This window comes from Gekko japonicus, unplaced genomic scaffold, assembly GCF_001447785.1.
Source record: "Gekko japonicus isolate JY-2015 unplaced genomic scaffold, Gekko_japonicus_V1.1 scaffold335, whole genome shotgun sequence".
Taxonomy (NCBI): domain Eukaryota; kingdom Metazoa; phylum Chordata; class Lepidosauria; order Squamata; family Gekkonidae; genus Gekko; species Gekko japonicus.
Window position 1 is genome coordinate 94,238 of NW_015165840.1, and position 16,222 is coordinate 110,459.

At 41.8% G+C, this 16,222-nt stretch overlaps 1 protein-coding gene across 2 annotated transcripts in view; it reads right to left on the reverse strand.

Annotated features, from left to right (window-relative positions):
- Positions 1 to 16,222, reverse strand: part of MARCH5 (membrane associated ring-CH-type finger 5) — a 38,585-nt gene that overhangs the window by 3,886 nt on the left and 18,477 nt on the right. For both annotated transcript variants that reach the window (XM_015410997.1, XM_015410998.1), the window contains exons 2-5: positions 9,776 to 9,978; positions 8,481 to 8,611; positions 3,715 to 3,898; positions 3,123 to 3,289 (exon numbers count right to left, since the gene is read on the reverse strand). In XM_015410997.1, the coding sequence (XP_015266483.1) occupies positions 3,123 to 3,289; positions 3,715 to 3,898; positions 8,481 to 8,611; positions 9,776 to 9,978 (685 nt within the window). The remainder of the gene's footprint in view (positions 1 to 3,122; positions 3,290 to 3,714; positions 3,899 to 8,480; positions 8,612 to 9,775; positions 9,979 to 16,222) is intronic.

Sequence of the window (16,222 nt, forward strand, 5' to 3'; positions counted from 1 at the left end):
CTCCTTCCTCCCCCCAGCTGCTGAGTTCAAAGTGGAAGAAGGGGGGGGGATGGGGGATGAGAAAAGGGTGCTTTGCTTACCTGTTTGTGCATGGTCGCCCCTTGGGATCACGGCAGATGTGCTGCTGTACCTGTGGAGCCTGAAACCTGGGAGAGGTCAGGCATTTTGCTCTCTCAGTGGTGCCCGCCCGCCCAGTGGTGCTAGGTGCCCTGTGTTTTGCCCGCCACCAAGGTTCGTGTGCACTAGCTCTTAAGTCTTGCACGGCAGAAAGCTGTCAGACAGCAATCTGTGCTGCTTGCCCTACCTCTGGAGTTGTGAGGTGACCTCCTGGAACCATTTGTAGGGCAGGGTGGATCGTCATTGGGTGGCATGGAGGGGTGGGGCTGGCGGGGTGTGTGTGCTGATTGGGTGCACATTTGGCCAGTATCCTGAGCTGCTTGGGTTCCCGAGGGGGTGGCTGCAGCTGAGTAGGGGGGAGTGAACTGGGAGTTACCATGGCTGCCAATGGGCTGCCCTGGCATTTTTGCCGGCGCAATTTTGCACCTTTCCTGGTGGTCTGTAACAGCAGAAGGTTCTCAGCACACTTTCCCCCTCTCTACTGCCAGTCCACCCTCTTTTTGACACAGAGGTTTATGACACCCTCCACTTTAAACACCAATACAAGTTTATTTAAAATAACACAGGGAGACAGGGTTATATATAGGGAGTCAATCAGTTGTTCAGGCTTTCTTTTGTTCTCCCTTTTTTTTCTTTTTAACTTTGGATTGTTCTTAGGTCTTTGTTTTCTTCCAGACCACACCCTTCCTGCACACTCCATCTTTTATATCTCTGTTCTACTGAAAGCTCTCCCACAGTCTAGCGTCTTCCTAAACTACTTCACTTGCAGTGGGTCCCTAGCTAGAACTGTATACCCTTACCCAACAGGATTTCTTATAGAGGAGCACTATTGTGTGTCTGAGTTATACACCAAGAGTTTCTATCATTAAACTCCTCAGCAGCTCACAGGATCCAAACTCTCCCTCCCATCCGAGAGCACCCTTTCTCCCCTTCCTCTTCTAGTCAGCAGTCAGCTGTTAACCACCTTTTCCAACCATTGTTTCCTTCCTCCAGTTCAAAACTGAAGATCCCAAAACCATTACATCACACTCTTTTTCTCTTTGCCTCTCTGGTCATGTGACCACTCAGCTGCAGGCTACCTTCCAAGCTGCTGCCTATGCTTGTAAACTTTGCTCTGAAATTAAGCTTTCTGTTACAGGGTCATTCCCATGCTGAAAATGCTTTGGGAGCGAACTGGCTGATGCCATGCCCCCGGGCACGCCCACATTTCCACCGGCATATGGCTGTTGGATCGGCAGCTGTGTACGGGGAAAACATACCGTAGAGCAGCCACAGCAATAAATATAGAGCAAGTTACAGTAATCGAGTCTGGAAGTGACCACTACATGGGTTACTGTAGCCAAGTCCCAGGGGGGAAAGGTAGGGAGCCCGCTGCCTGATCTGCCAAAGACAATAAAAGGCAGACCTGGCGATTGCAGCGACCTGGGCCTCCATAGAAAGTGAGGCCTCCAAGGTCACTCCTAGGCTCCTCACCTTCTGGGTTGGCACTAGCGGCACTCCGCCCAAGGTAGGAAGTAAACACTCTTTACACCAGTGTATGTCCGAGCTATGCCAGCGGTAGAGGTCAGTCAGCTTTCTATTCTGATCCCCCCCCCGACTGTTAATGCATGCTACTGCGTTCTGTATCTGCTGTATTAATAGCATTCTTGTTTTTGGATTTCTAATTCGTTTTAATGATTTTATTTGTCTTACTGTCGTCAACCACCTTGAGGACACATCTGGTGTAAAGACTCAAAATACTAGAAATCAATTTGAAAGTCAATAGTGTAATTGGGATGTATTTCTAGAGCGAGAATGCCAATTTCCTTCAAAACCACTAATATCCGTTCCACCTGGATGTCTCAAGACAAACTAGAAATCTGTCTGAGATACAAACTGAGAAGCACCAGAAACCATGGAAATGTGAGCCTGCACTTAATGATGCCAGTGTATTAAAACTGTATAGTAATATAGGGAGGAATCAGGAATGGGCAGAAAAGAGTGCCATGGCCCCAAAGGAGAAAGGGAAGAGAAGGGATGATGGCAGAATAGGGGCAGCAGCACAGCTGCAGGGCGGAAGAAGGAAGGTGGGTTTGCAGTGCCAGTTAAGGACTGGACAGAGTGACTGACAGCCAGCACTAGCTCCCTGTGGGCTAAAGGCCTCCTCTGGTGTGGAGGTTTCCCTGGGACAAAGGGTCTCCCCAGGAGCAATGTTCCCTCTAAGCTGTGGAGTCTTGTGAGCAAAAGTTCTACTTTGTGAGCTACTGACTTTATAGTTGTGAGCGAGCGATTTGGCTACTGCATAAATTAGTTTGCTCTAGAGCCATCCTTTCTGAGCTGAGACAAAAATGTGTGAGCCGGAGGCTAAAAAACTGTGAGCTAGTTCACACTAATTCAGCTTAGAGGGAACACTGCTCAAGAGTAAGCTAAGGGAGGCAGAAACTGTGAGTGGCCAGGACAAGAGGGATAAAAGGCCCCAACAGGAGGAAGCAGCTGATTTCCACAGGCCGCAGGAAGCTACAAAGTCGTCAGTAAGGCCTGGAGTCACTGCATTTTGGAGAAGCTACAGGTTACTGAGACCTGGGGGGTAGCTGCCCAGGAATACAGAAGAGGAAGAGGAAGAGGAAGAAGAACAGGAATTAGAAGAGGAAGAAGAGTTTGTTTTATACCCTGCCCTTCACTACCTGAAGGAGTCTCGTAGCAGCTTACAATCACCTTCCCTTCCTCTCCCCACAATGGACACCCTGTGAGCATTGCCAACCTTCACTGTAACTACAACAGCACAGCAAACTGTGACATCTGGTCGACTGAGCCACAGATGGCCTGAAGCCAACCTCCTCCACTGACCCCCTTGCCCCCCAAATCCCTAAAATGGGGAGAATACTTTACAGAGATGTTGTAAGGATACCAGCATGATAATGGTTTCTACCTCATAAATGCTATATGAACAGTATTACTTTTTAAACGTCTCCTGAAATAAAATCTCCGAAGCATCACTGCTGAAAAGAAACACTATGTGGTCTTACCAAAATTGTCCTTTGAAGATTAGAGTTAACACTGCTAAACATCAACTTGCCAACTATCGTAGCGATAGTGGGGAAGACAAGAGCGCCACACAGAATGCGAGTAGCAGAGACATGATCTGCCAGAGGGTTGGCCTCAGCTGGAATACGAGGAACAGGACATCCAATCCCTGAAGAAAAATGCCATCACAGTTAGTTTCTCGGTCAAATTAGAGCACACTAACTTGCACTTGGTATTATAAATTTAACCTTTCGGTTCCAATTAGTTTTTCAGTTTAATGGTTTGAGCATGTTCATACAACCTCCCTTCTGCAAGAAATACCGTGAAAACCATTTATGGCAATTTACATCTACTTTCACATACTGGACTATACTGTTTAGATTAATGCCCTTTTATTATTTAATTTTACAGTGCAATATTTCTGACAATCCTCATTCAAGAGATGGAGCACTTTCTAATATACATGGCTCACTCTTTCTTGGACAGCACCTTTATGTTTAAGCAGAGGGACACAAAAGGGGAAATGCCTACATTTTAGATATCAAAACCTGTCTTACCACCCCAGATAGTCTGTCTGTAGTTCTATGACATTACCTGGGAATATGCTGTTCAGTATCTGTAGCTTGTTAGAATATTTGCGCCATAGTCTAAGCACATAGTCTTCCCAGCGAATCATCTTTCCCAATATAAGCATAACTGGGATGGTCGGAAGACCAATTAAAAGGAATAAGGGATCGGCTCTTTCCATTACATCAAGGCCTTCTTTATGACCCACAACCTGACAAACAGGAAAGACATATTACTGCATTAAGCAAAACATCTAGACATATAACAAGATGAGACCATTTCCCAGACGAGTCATTGCAAAAAGCACAACAGGTTGTTGTTTTTTAATACTACTGGGATATTTTACTTGCAGATATTATTGATGTGGCACATGTTGTAAACAGACCAACATGACTATACATGAAGACCTAGCTTACATTTAAAAGCACTTGCAATTAGAACAGTGTCAGTCAAAACACTAAAACAAGTGCTGCTAACTCTATACTGGCACAAAAATAATTAATGCTGGCTTACTAATTTGTCAGGTAGGCAATGTTTTGCTTCCAAGTACTTTGCTTTGGCTTAATAATTATTTTAGAACAACAAGAAGAAGAGTTGGATTTATACCCTGCCCTTCACTCGGGAGTCAACAATGATAGTCTTACACTATAAGGAAACTTCACTGGTAGCACCAGGCATATGGATCGGTTTTAGGTGCCACAGCTGAAGTACAGTCCAATTCTAGCAACCATCTCTCCTTTGTTAGTGATCCTCAACATGAAGCTTGTGGACATCATGATGCCTATCTATATGTTTCATGGTGCACACCTGTTTCTTCCCCAGAGCAAAGAGCCAATCCTGGCTTTTCTCCAACTCACTGGAGCAGGAGATACTTCAGAAGACCCCAGAAGGCATCACATTTAGGTCTGCAAGGAATGCCCTTTGAAATAGTTGCCCCCATCATAGGAGGGTGCTTGGCTTGAGACCTTCCATCCTTTTGTAACTGCCCTCAGTGGTAGCCATTTTGCAATTGGTCTTGCCTCCCATAGCCTCCATAGCCATTTTGTGATCCCATGGACATTTTGTGGTGGCACCCATGGCCTTTCTTAACATTCCAAAACTACCTAAAGGCTCAACAAGGTTGAGGACCCCGCTTTACTATGTAACAAAAGCTTCAACAGACACAAACAGTTCAGGATACTGCAGAAAGAGACTAAACAGGATCCTGCTCTCTTCCTTCAGAGACCCCAAGTGCTACTGTACTGCACAACTCTAGTGGCACCACCAGTCTCTCTTGCACCAACCCAAGTCAAGGTTTTCTGAGCTGTTAAGACTTTCTGACTTTGTGCAATAATTTATAGGATTAAGCCACTGTTTATGCATCTGAGGTCCTTGGAGAAAGGGTGGGATAAAAACATGGCAAATAAATAACAAAAATATATACAGCGTGCAGACAGGTCACCAAATAATCCTCTGTTCCTTAATGAAAGTAAATCCTGCATTTAACTAACTAGCTCATTCAGAGCACGGAAAAAATCCTGTAATTGTACCCAGGAAAATCATCTTCAAAATTACAAAATACAGACCGATCTGAAGCTGATGAATCTGCAAACAGTAAGAAATAAAGATTGAAAAGGTGGTTTTTCAATGTTAATTTAGTTCTGCTCTACTAAACATCTTGACATGGTGTTAAATGTAGCATTTTACAATACATGTATCATTTCTTAAGAAGTATGAAATGTCCAGGGAAATAAACTAAGAGAAACCCTATTTCTAACACTGATATCCATCACTCGTGTTGGTACTGATGAATAAACATCAACCTTAAATAACCAAAAACTCCCAAGTAGCACTTGGCAGAAACATGTCCACCTTGCCTCACCTCCTCCCTCACAGTGCTTCCCTAGGCTAGTAGAGAAGAAAAAGGAAGGCAAGCTAGACTGAGGTTCATCAGAAGTCCATTGTAAGGGTGAGGGCTTGCTTTCAGCATTCCTCTCAGGTCTTACTAGGTATTTCCTTTCTTATGTTTGTATCGTGTCATCCCTATATGAAGCTCACAACACCCAGGACCATATTCCTGTTTTATTAGCATGACCACTCCATGAGGAAGTTGGGTAAAAGATAGTGAGTCTCTGATTAGGTTTCCAAGCCCCACTACTTCAAACATATGGCACGTGGCAACTGTTTTGAGGCACATCAGAACTGCGTACTGAAGACTAACACTTCACTAGTGTGGAGCCTTCCTTGGAAGGAAGAGGTTCCTTCTGCTGGATGAAGGCTCTGAGCTTACTAGAATGGACTGTCTGAATGCAACTCTGGATGTTGCTCTCTGAGGCAATTGTGTTTAATCTCTGGTTTTATTTACAAATATTGCTTTATTTTGGTGTTTTAAGGTTTTTGAATACCAACATAGGTGGGATATACATTTTTAACATAAAACAAATATCAGATGTGCTACTATGGGATTATCTTGGGCAAGTCACTGTCTCATAGCCTAATCTTTCTCAGGGTGCTGTGAGGATACAATGGCTTAACATCACCATGTCTGTCAGTATGCAGAAAGAGTGACACTAGAAATGCGATACACCTGCTGTATTGCAACCTTCATTTGAGCAATAAATGTCCTCTAAGGGAACTGAATGGGAAACTCATACACTGAAGGAGCTGGTGCAGCATAGCAGTTAAGAGTTATAAACCAAAAACTCTGTGGCAAACCCAATGGGTGACCTTGGGCAATCTACCATTTCCCCTCAGCAGTTATTATGCAAATAATAACACTGATTGCCTTTGAAGGTGTTTGCACCTTGTTATAAGGATTACGCACAACATTCAAAAGTGCTATATAACACAACATTCATTATATATAGTGCTTATAAGATAAAGGTAAAGGTTCCCCTGCTCGAAAGCCAGTCGAGTCTGACTCTAGTGTTGTGGTGCTCATCTCCGTTTCAAAGCCAAAGAGCCAGCACTGTCCGAAGACATTTCCGTGGTCATGTGGCCGGCATGACTAAACAACCAAGGCGCACGGAACGCTGTTACCTTCCCACCGAAGTGGTACCTATTTATCTACTTGCAATTTCTTGCTTTCGAACTGCTAGGTTGGCAGGAGCTGGAACTAGAGACAGGAGCTGACTCTGTCATGCGGCAACTCAGGTCTCGAACTGCTGAACTACTGACCTTCCACAGCCTGCAGTTCAGCGTCTTAACCACTTGAGCCACCACAGCGCCTATAGTGCATATAGCTGTTCTTTAAAAAAAGTGCTGATTTGCATTAAGCCCAAGAAGTTAACCTACCTAGGGGCACAATAATACAGCTAGGCTGTGTTTGGTATGAGCAAGAACACATAGCTACCATCCTTAACATAAAGGGATTTTGGTATGCAAGATACTTGAATAATTTCAAACTACTTTCTAGACAGCTTTTGGACGAACATAAGACAGGCCCTGTTCAGAAACATGTCTGCCATCGAAGGAACCAAGGTAAGGAATTCAAAAAGATGGATGCAGGGGGCAAAAGCAGATATACTGTGGCATCACACCTACCTGTGAATGTGCAACAGCATATGGCTTACCCCAGTCAGAAATGAAGTGTTGGACTACACTGACTCTTGGCCTGATCCAGCAATGCAACTCCTTAAAAGATGTGATTTAAGTCACAGTGTGTTTTGAAACTTGTGCTTATAAAATGCACCCTTCAAATGCCACTTGAATAGTAAATGGTGAAACATTTACCATAACTGACTGACCCAATGTGGCTATAAGCAAGCAACTGATGAGCAGGTTTATTTTGTAAAGCTATGTTAGACTTATAACATAAAAAGTTCCTTTGAAACTTTCATGGTAAGCTAGCCAACCATAGGGAGACAATGTTACTTCAATCACTATCATTTAATCACCTAGACAAGGCCCTTGGAAAGTTTTCCAAAGCGAAGGACAGCCAGATCTCTACAGACTAATATTGAAAGTTTTTGTTCTCCACCAGGGTCAGCAAAATCTTGCTTGAACCTAGAACACATAGGCAGGTGTGAAAATCTGTAGTATTCTAGTGTGACTACACATACCTAGTACCATAATCTTGCTAATCTAGACTGCTATCCACATTTATAAGATGGGGGGGGGGGGAAGGTAAACTGGGCCCACAAGTTCAGTTCTGCAGCTGCAGAGGGCTTTCCTTTGCAAAGGGCGACCAACAGCAAGAGTTATGCAGAGACCGCTGTATTACCATCATTGGAACCCTCTGCTAGGAATGCATTTAGCAGGCTGCTCCAATGGCCTAAAGAAGAGATGGAACCAAAGTGGGAGAAGTTGACTACAGCTATGAGGGATGCATGGTCAGAGGGAGAAAAAAAAAAACCAGAAGAGAAACCTCAGATCATATTCAAAAGCAACATGAGAAAAGTTCAAGGAGAGGAAGAATTTGCTCCTCTTCCAAATATCAACAGTTTCTTCCATGTAGTGAACAACTTTCTGCACAGTTCTCCCCAGATACTGTGGAACGAAAATGGATAGAAATGTGTGTAGATGCGAGCCATTTAATTTCCTACTGTGTGGAAAAAAGAAGTTAAATACAAGTATCTCTTCTGGATAGGATTCGTTGTAAACTGTGAAAGCACATGTGCACTTAAAATTAGGGACTGAGGGAAGACAAAAAATATTACTAAAGAAAGGAAAAAATCCGGAGCCAGGCCTAGTATATTGTTTTCCACTCCTCTCTCTGAATCCTCTTCCTTACCAAAAAAAGGGTTTCTTCAGCAAAGCTCTAGCAGTTTCCAGCTCGATTATAATAATTTAACATTTAGAAATTTTATCTGAACCTGCATCACTGTTACAGCTCCATAAGTGACAGCAGTCCAGTAGATAGAGCCCACCATTATTCCGGCTGCAGCAAACGGACAGGCTTTTGAGATAAGGCGATCTGCTAGGTCCAAGACGTAAACGACTGGACCTATAATATAAAGAAGAAACAAGATTTTCAAATGAAGGATGTGAACTTGGTAGTTCCAAGTTAAAAAGCTATAAAGAAACTGAAGAAGAAGGCAAGTATCAAAGTTACTATAATGAGTACCTCCCTGGAAGGCGACTCTTCTATATACATAATTTGGCTAAACACTTATCTAAAGAACAGACACTCTCTGTCATTTATGACTGGCATACAGCTAAGATTACCAATCTGAAGTGGTTTCTAAAGATGAAAAAATTGAATAAAAACAGCAAGTCACAACATAACTGTCTTGGGCCCTCGGTTGGAAAATTAAAACCAGTGTGAGACTTCGTAATGGTTCAGTTTTTCTGATTCAGTTTGCTCTTGCTCTTGCTCTCACCTCACCACCTGCACAGCTGTGTTTTACATATTCAAATCACTTCCGAAGCCAGAATTGGAAGTGTTAGCAGTTAGATGAAAGTTAATGTGAATTTCACACAGCCACCATCAACAGTTGACTATCATCTATGCTGTACTCATGTTCTATATATTCTGGGTTGGTTCCAAAGGTATTCTTCCATCAGCGTTAACAGCACTCATATCAGCAGACAATACTTGCATTAGTGGTAGGGAACGTTGCCAATTCCTCCCTTTCATTACAAACCCATACTGCACCCTCATTTTTTGTGAAGGTCCCCTGATCCCCTGGAGCAATTTTCCAGGGGGCTCAGTGGGTTGCAGCTGGAATGGGGAGGTGGAGAAGTTCTGTCATGCATTTGGTTCTTCAGCAGTTTTTCACTTTTTGTGTGGAATACAATGAGTCAGTTCGCCTTCAATAAGACATGGCTCCAATGTGTATGTCAGAGAAGCAGGAGCACCTCTTATCATACAAAGTAAAATGTAACGTGGAAGCTCTGTACATTATATATAAGCCATATGTGTGAAGGGCTGATTTGTGCAATCCTTCCTCCTCAAAAGAGTGGAGGGAGATGGCGTGAACATGTCCATGCAGCATTATAGTTTCCTTTGCCCAGTTGTGCTGCGCTCTGTTAACGGTTAACAGAGAATATTTCTCTAATTGTTCTTGCATTTTATACTAAGGGTGAAATACATCATTATGCAAATTTTCACAAAAGGTGATGAATATCAAAAGAAGTTATGCTCTTGAAATGAATTTACTTTCCTTACCTAGCTTTGGAAATACTATTAAATATTCTGCATTGCACTGAGGACAAGCTACTCGAGCTGTACTGTTCCCTCTCTGTTTCTCATCCACCCATCGCTGCAGACAAGTCTGGTGAACCCACTTTGTAGAGCCTCTGCACCTGCACGGTCTCACCCACTCGGCTGTTCTGTCATCTTCATCTGTGGCAAAACACACCCAGCAACTCCTGCAAATTAAATGGAAGCCTCATATCAGAAAGCCGTATCTGTTAATACAGGAAAAGCAAAATATTCCCACCCATGTTTATTACCAGCTTGTCTATTTAGAAAGGGCAATTCTGCTTACAGCTCTATTGCTAAGTTACCACACTACAACTTATGTTGTTTGTTACCCCGAAGTTTACATACTGTGTGTACGTGTGGTGTTGTTTCAACAGGCATTTATCACCCCTTTTTAAAAAAAGTAACCCTGTGAAGCTTTGCTGATTTTTGCTTCTTTGGGCCTTTGTTGTTTTTTACTGAACTGAAGCTTTCTGAATTAGTTTTATTGATGATGATGATGATGATGATGCGTTTATGCCTGATAATTTTTTCACTGGCTGTTTTAACCTGTTTTGAACATAGAAATCAGATAAAATTTTCTTCTTTTTTCTCAAAAATGAAAAGAAGTTTAATAAGAAAATAAAAAGCATACACAGCATATGTAAATATAACAGACTGAGTAAAGATAAAAATAAATGTGACTAAATCACAGTCATCTAATCCCAACTCTGTACATATCCCTACAGATGGTAGGGAGAAGGCATATAATTATTTTTTATTTACTTTTAATACACTAAGTAACAAAATGTCAATCTCTTATAGTGTACTAAATGTAACAGAAAACAGTGAGACAGACAATAAATGACAGTATATATGGCTATAATTCAGTAAGACAATCAGACAATAAATACAATATTGCATATAAAACAATTTCTCATAAATATGAAGTTCTAACATCACCAGATATATTTTTCTTAAGTAAATCTATTCCTCACAAGGATAATCATGCTCAGAGTAAATACAGCAAACACTTATGTGTTGATTAAAGAATTCTCATTTGTTCTGTATCTTACAAAGGAAGAGGTCACTTTCCATACCACAGTAAAATACTGTTCATTACTTTCCATTTTGCCTTAAGCCACAATGGATATAAACTCAAATATTATGCATATGTGCAAATTGCAGATTTGTTATGAAAAATTCTTCAAGCTACATGTTTACCCTAAGCTAGTTTTTTTAACTACTGCATTTTATTAGATGATTAGGATACAGTCCAGACATTTGGGACTGATACGTTGCCTGCTGTCACCATTTATATCATTATTCTAATCATGGTCACTCTGTGCAGTTCTGATACTGCAGCTAAGCAGATTCTACCCTCATTTACTTTTCAGCTAAGAATTCTGCAGCTTTACAACCTCTTGTTCCAAAGCCAACCAATTTCACTCATTAGAATCAAGGACAGATTCTGAGTGTCTGAGAGTCTGGAATAACAAGCAAACCTCCTAAGAATCCACAGCTGACACAATTCAGTTTTTCTCAATCACATTTGTTCATTTCAATAAAGGGTTCACAGCAAGAAGTTCTGGAAGGACTGTACCCAAACCGATTGAATACATGTGTGTGATTTCCCCTTTATATTTTTACACAATAGTTTTAACTCATTCTGTATTTATAGCACATTTATCATCTGTATTAAATGTCCAATGAGGTAATAAGAGATAGATGTACAAATACCTAGACAAGGGACTAAAACAACCATAGACAACCACAAGGAAGATAATCAAAATGGAATTTTTCGTTGAAGGGAAATGAATTGATTTCTGTCAGGCTTCCCATTTTGAAATAAATGTTTTTGGAACAAGTCTGTCACTGAGAAGTACCTGTTCTCCCTGCTTTACCTGTTAAGAACAGAGATTCTCACCAAGCAAAACTCCATTTCACTAACCAAATCATGCCTTCTTTACCTGTTAAGAACAGAGATTCTCACCAAGCAAAACTTCATTTCACTAACCAAATCCTGCCCAAATATGTGCCCAAGGATTTAACACCTAGAGATGTTGTCAAATACTCTTGGTGAGTATCTCCGGGAAGAACATGAACCTACTTTCTTCCACTAAATTGGCAACAACAGCAAAATGGAAAAAGTTACAAGCTCTCTCTGAAGGTGAATGCTTCAACCATGTGCAGAATATTTCCTCATTGACAAAATTAATGTATTATCCAAGGACCCAGAGAAATAATTTTCAATGTTCAGATAAATTTATTGATAGGCCACTTCCGCACTGCCATTTTTGTCACTCTTTTGTCCCTATTGCTTTGGGTCCCCCCCCCCTTTTCCACGTATGCTTTGCTCCCTCTGGGACTACTAGAGAAAGCAAAACTCATTGGTGGGGGGGGAAAACCCTGAAGCAATAGGGACAAATGAGTGACAAAAATGACAGTGTGGAAGTGACCATAGTTGGATCATTTATAATGTTTTAGAATAATAAGGCAAGAGAGAAAATGTTTTCTTATTCATTCTGAGTTATTATAATGCTTCTTTGTTTCTTTCTGTAGTTGTATTAAATGTAATAATGGATTGCATTACTGTGTTCATATTTTTGTGTTTTATAATGAAATTTTTAATAAAATCATTTTACAAAAATGTAGAGAGCAAAAACTCATCTGATCTTGGGAACTCAGCATCGCTGGTAGAGAATTTTTGGAAGTAATATTTGCATACTAATTCCCACTTTCTGACTGGTCAAGCTCAACCCACTTTTCCCCTACTAAGCCATTAAAATTATATGAGGAAGAGTCACCCACCATACAAGAGATGCTTGTATGGAGACTACAAATGATTTGCTTTGTGTTAGGTGGAAACTATACTCTGATTTTCTTTTTGGATTTGTATTCCTCTCCCCTAATTTTCTGTTGTTTGTCAAAGCTCAGAATAAACTTTAAAAACTAGAAACTGAGGGTCTCAGGCACATCTTTGGCTAAATTTTTCCAACATCTGGTTGTCTAAGTATAGGAAGAAGGGAGGGGGTAGTGTTTTGCAAAGACAAAGAACCACTTCTTCCCTTCTTGGGGTGTGGGCAGGTCTCCTCTCCCATCTTTCTCTGAATGTCGATCCCAGGGAAAGACCAATTCAGGACCACAGAGGTATGATTTTCCTCTAGTGGTGGTAGTTAGTCTTAACTAACGTACACAGAGTGTTCAGGATGGGGTCCGTCTTCAAAGCGCACACACTAACTGGTTATCATAACAATTAAAACACATTTTGTAACTCGACCAGGTGCTTAAACAATTTAGGAACATTATCTAAAACCTTACCTCATGCTGTCCATATGATCCTAGCAGTACAAAAGTATGTCAGTTTCTGTTTAGTTTGCTCTGTAGATATGCTACGTTCTTACTTAATGGCTGAGGCTATAATCCTATGCACATTTATTGTGATGTGAGCCCATCAGAGCAAGGTGAAATTCACAGCCTAATCATACTTACTCAGAGCTTACCACAAAAAAGGCTCATAGTTATTAAGACAATTTTAAATAATGCTTCTCTATAGCAGGAAAAATAAACATTGCTTGGTTGCACAAGAAAGATGACAACACCCTGTTACATAAATACAGGAGCTACATGTCTGCTCTAAAACCATCAGTCCTTCCAACGCAAAAGAAAACTAGATGTCGAGAACCATTTTACACATTAGGCTGCTTTATGTTTGAAGTGTGGACAGAATTTTATGGCTTCTAAGGCATGGATCCACACCATTAAATTTTGGCTGCAACTCCACTTCAACTCTGACCCCTCTAGTTATCTGTATCAATTACTTTCTGAATCTGCCAATTCTAGCTGGCTATCTCACACCGAAGCCAAAATATGCTCCTTGAATTTACCCTTAGAATCTCGATCCTTGCTTTCTGAGCCTGAGGCTTTTTAAAAAATAAAAGCTAGTTTATTGGGCTCAGAGTTGCAAACTCTCTATAGCTTGGCCAACAGAACCTGTTCTCCCCTAAATTTAGGGATTGTTCCAAATGCAAATCTTCCAGCTGTATATTTCTATCAACTTATCGCTCCAAATTTGCGCAGAGCCATCTCCTTGGACAGATTTAATGTCCTTCCTTCTGCTCTTCTCTCTGGCAGATTCCAGGGAATCCCCTACTCCAGCAGGTGTTGTCCTTGTAAGAAGGACTGTGTTGAAACTGTCCCCCATGTTCTCCTTCAATGTCCCTTTTATCTGGTGCCATCTTCTGTATCCTATATTAGCTCAATTCTCAGAGATTCCTGACGATTTTAAGGTTCTGTTTTTGCTTGATAATCAAGATATGGAAATAACCGAAATAGTAGCAAGGTTTCTTCTTAGTGCTATGGCTATACGTTCTGATAAGTAACCATTAGGTTTTTCTGCTTTCATGCCGTTTTTCTGCGCCGTAGCTCCAATTTTACCCTATATGGATTTGTATTTTCCGATCTATATCTAATCTGATCTCCCATTGTATGTGTATACGTATGCCAATAAAGACTTGTCAAATGTAACATTAAATTCTTTATCTGAACTCACAGAGTTTAATTTTTTTGCTCGCACATCTAAGAGCAACTTCGGTGAACATTCATTGCTCTCCACCGTATGGATGCAAGGCAGCAAATATGTGAGGAAGTCCTAACTATCATACCTCACCTCAGACCAAACCCTCTGACCTGCACTTTCTTCACAATGAAAACTAAACAAATTACCCTTCATGATCAGTGAAGCAAAAAAGAGTCAAATTTTGAAACACTCAGGTACTAATATGTAGTAAAGTGTGGTCTAATCTGTGAATACTTGAATCCATATATCAGGGCCACACTGACACAAAACAGATACCTCTTCAAACTTGGGGGACCCCCCCAGGTCTGCAAAAAAATCTGAAAACCTTAAAACGTAACATTGGGTTTAAAGACTCCCCCCCCCAAAAAAAAGAGTGCTGTCCTGCAATGCTCCCTCTAAGCTGTGGAGTCTTGTGAGCAAAAATTCTACTTTGTAAGCTACTGGCATTAAAGTTGTGAGCGAGTGATTTGGCTATTGCATGAATTAGTTTGCTTTGGAGCCTTCCTTCCCGAGCTAAGACAAAAATGTGTCAACCGGAGGCTAAAAAACTGTGCGCTAGCTCACACTAACTCAGCTGAGAGGGAACACTGGCTGTGGTGGAGCCACACCAGATCCGGAGGCAGCTGCGGCAGTGACTAGGAGCTGCACTGCATTCTGTAAGGTGACAGGGAGTAGAGGTGGGTGTGACAGGGAGTAGTGGTGGGTGTGCCTGGGTGTGGCAGGCAAACTGAGGAAGAGATTTCCCTCCATGAGTCTTGCAGCCCTCCCACTTTTATTATATAGTTGCTTTACTAAAAACTCATCTTATTGGGTACTTTTGCTTGCATGTTTTAAGTTCCTTAATGATGGTTCCAGTGAAAACAAGAGGCAAATATACCTCGGTGTATACTTATGTCCTAATGAAATAGAAAGCAAAAATAGGAAAAAGTTAAATGCATCATACAATTCAGGTCAGAAGGTGGGAAAGGTCATAAGAAGAGCCAGTTGGAATCAGGATGCAGAGGTACAATGCAAAACATCAACAGACTGACTAGAGCAAGGAGATACGCACAGATGTAGAAAATGCTGGAAATTGTCATCTGTAATGAGATCACAATCTTTGCCCTTTTCGGCCACCTGGGGGGGGGCATTGTCCCAAAATGTTAATGATTTTTAGTTCTGCACTTAGAAGCTTCTCTGTAGAACTTCCCCTCTTATGTCAGCAATGGAATGTCCTGGAAGATTAAAATGTCCTCCCACTGGTTTCTGAATATTGTGATTTTTAATGAGAGATTCATATCTATTTATTCTTTTGTATAGGGACTGGCCTGTTTGGCCACTGCAGAGGGAACTGTTGACACTTGATGGCATATATAACACTGGAAGATGAGCAAGTGAGTGAACCTGAGATGGTACGGCTTGGTGGTGCTCTTAGTTAGCATGACCACTGCTACTCTGAAGAGAACTGGACTCTAGATAACGGGCAGAGCAATCTTGAGCTGCATCTGCACTGTGGCAGCTGGCCGCTAGTTGCCTCCCTAAGGGGATAGTTATATGGCAGCTGAATGGGGAAAAAGGTGCCCCAACAGTGTTCCTGGACACTGTCGCAGCAGCATCCATGGCAGTTCCATCACAGAGTTCTATTTTAGTGTTGTTGTGAAAAGGGGCAGCATGATAGACAGGGCAGGCAGGACCAATGGGAGTCATGAATCCAGGAGGCTGAGCTGAGCATCTGTCACTGGCAGGGGCCAGAGAGGAGCAGACCCACAGGAGCAATGTTTTTCCTCTGCTGCACACCCCCTCGTAAAGAGACCAGCTCCCATCACAAGTCCCAGCCACCTGTCAGTGGAAAGGGTGGCATCACCCATCAGCCC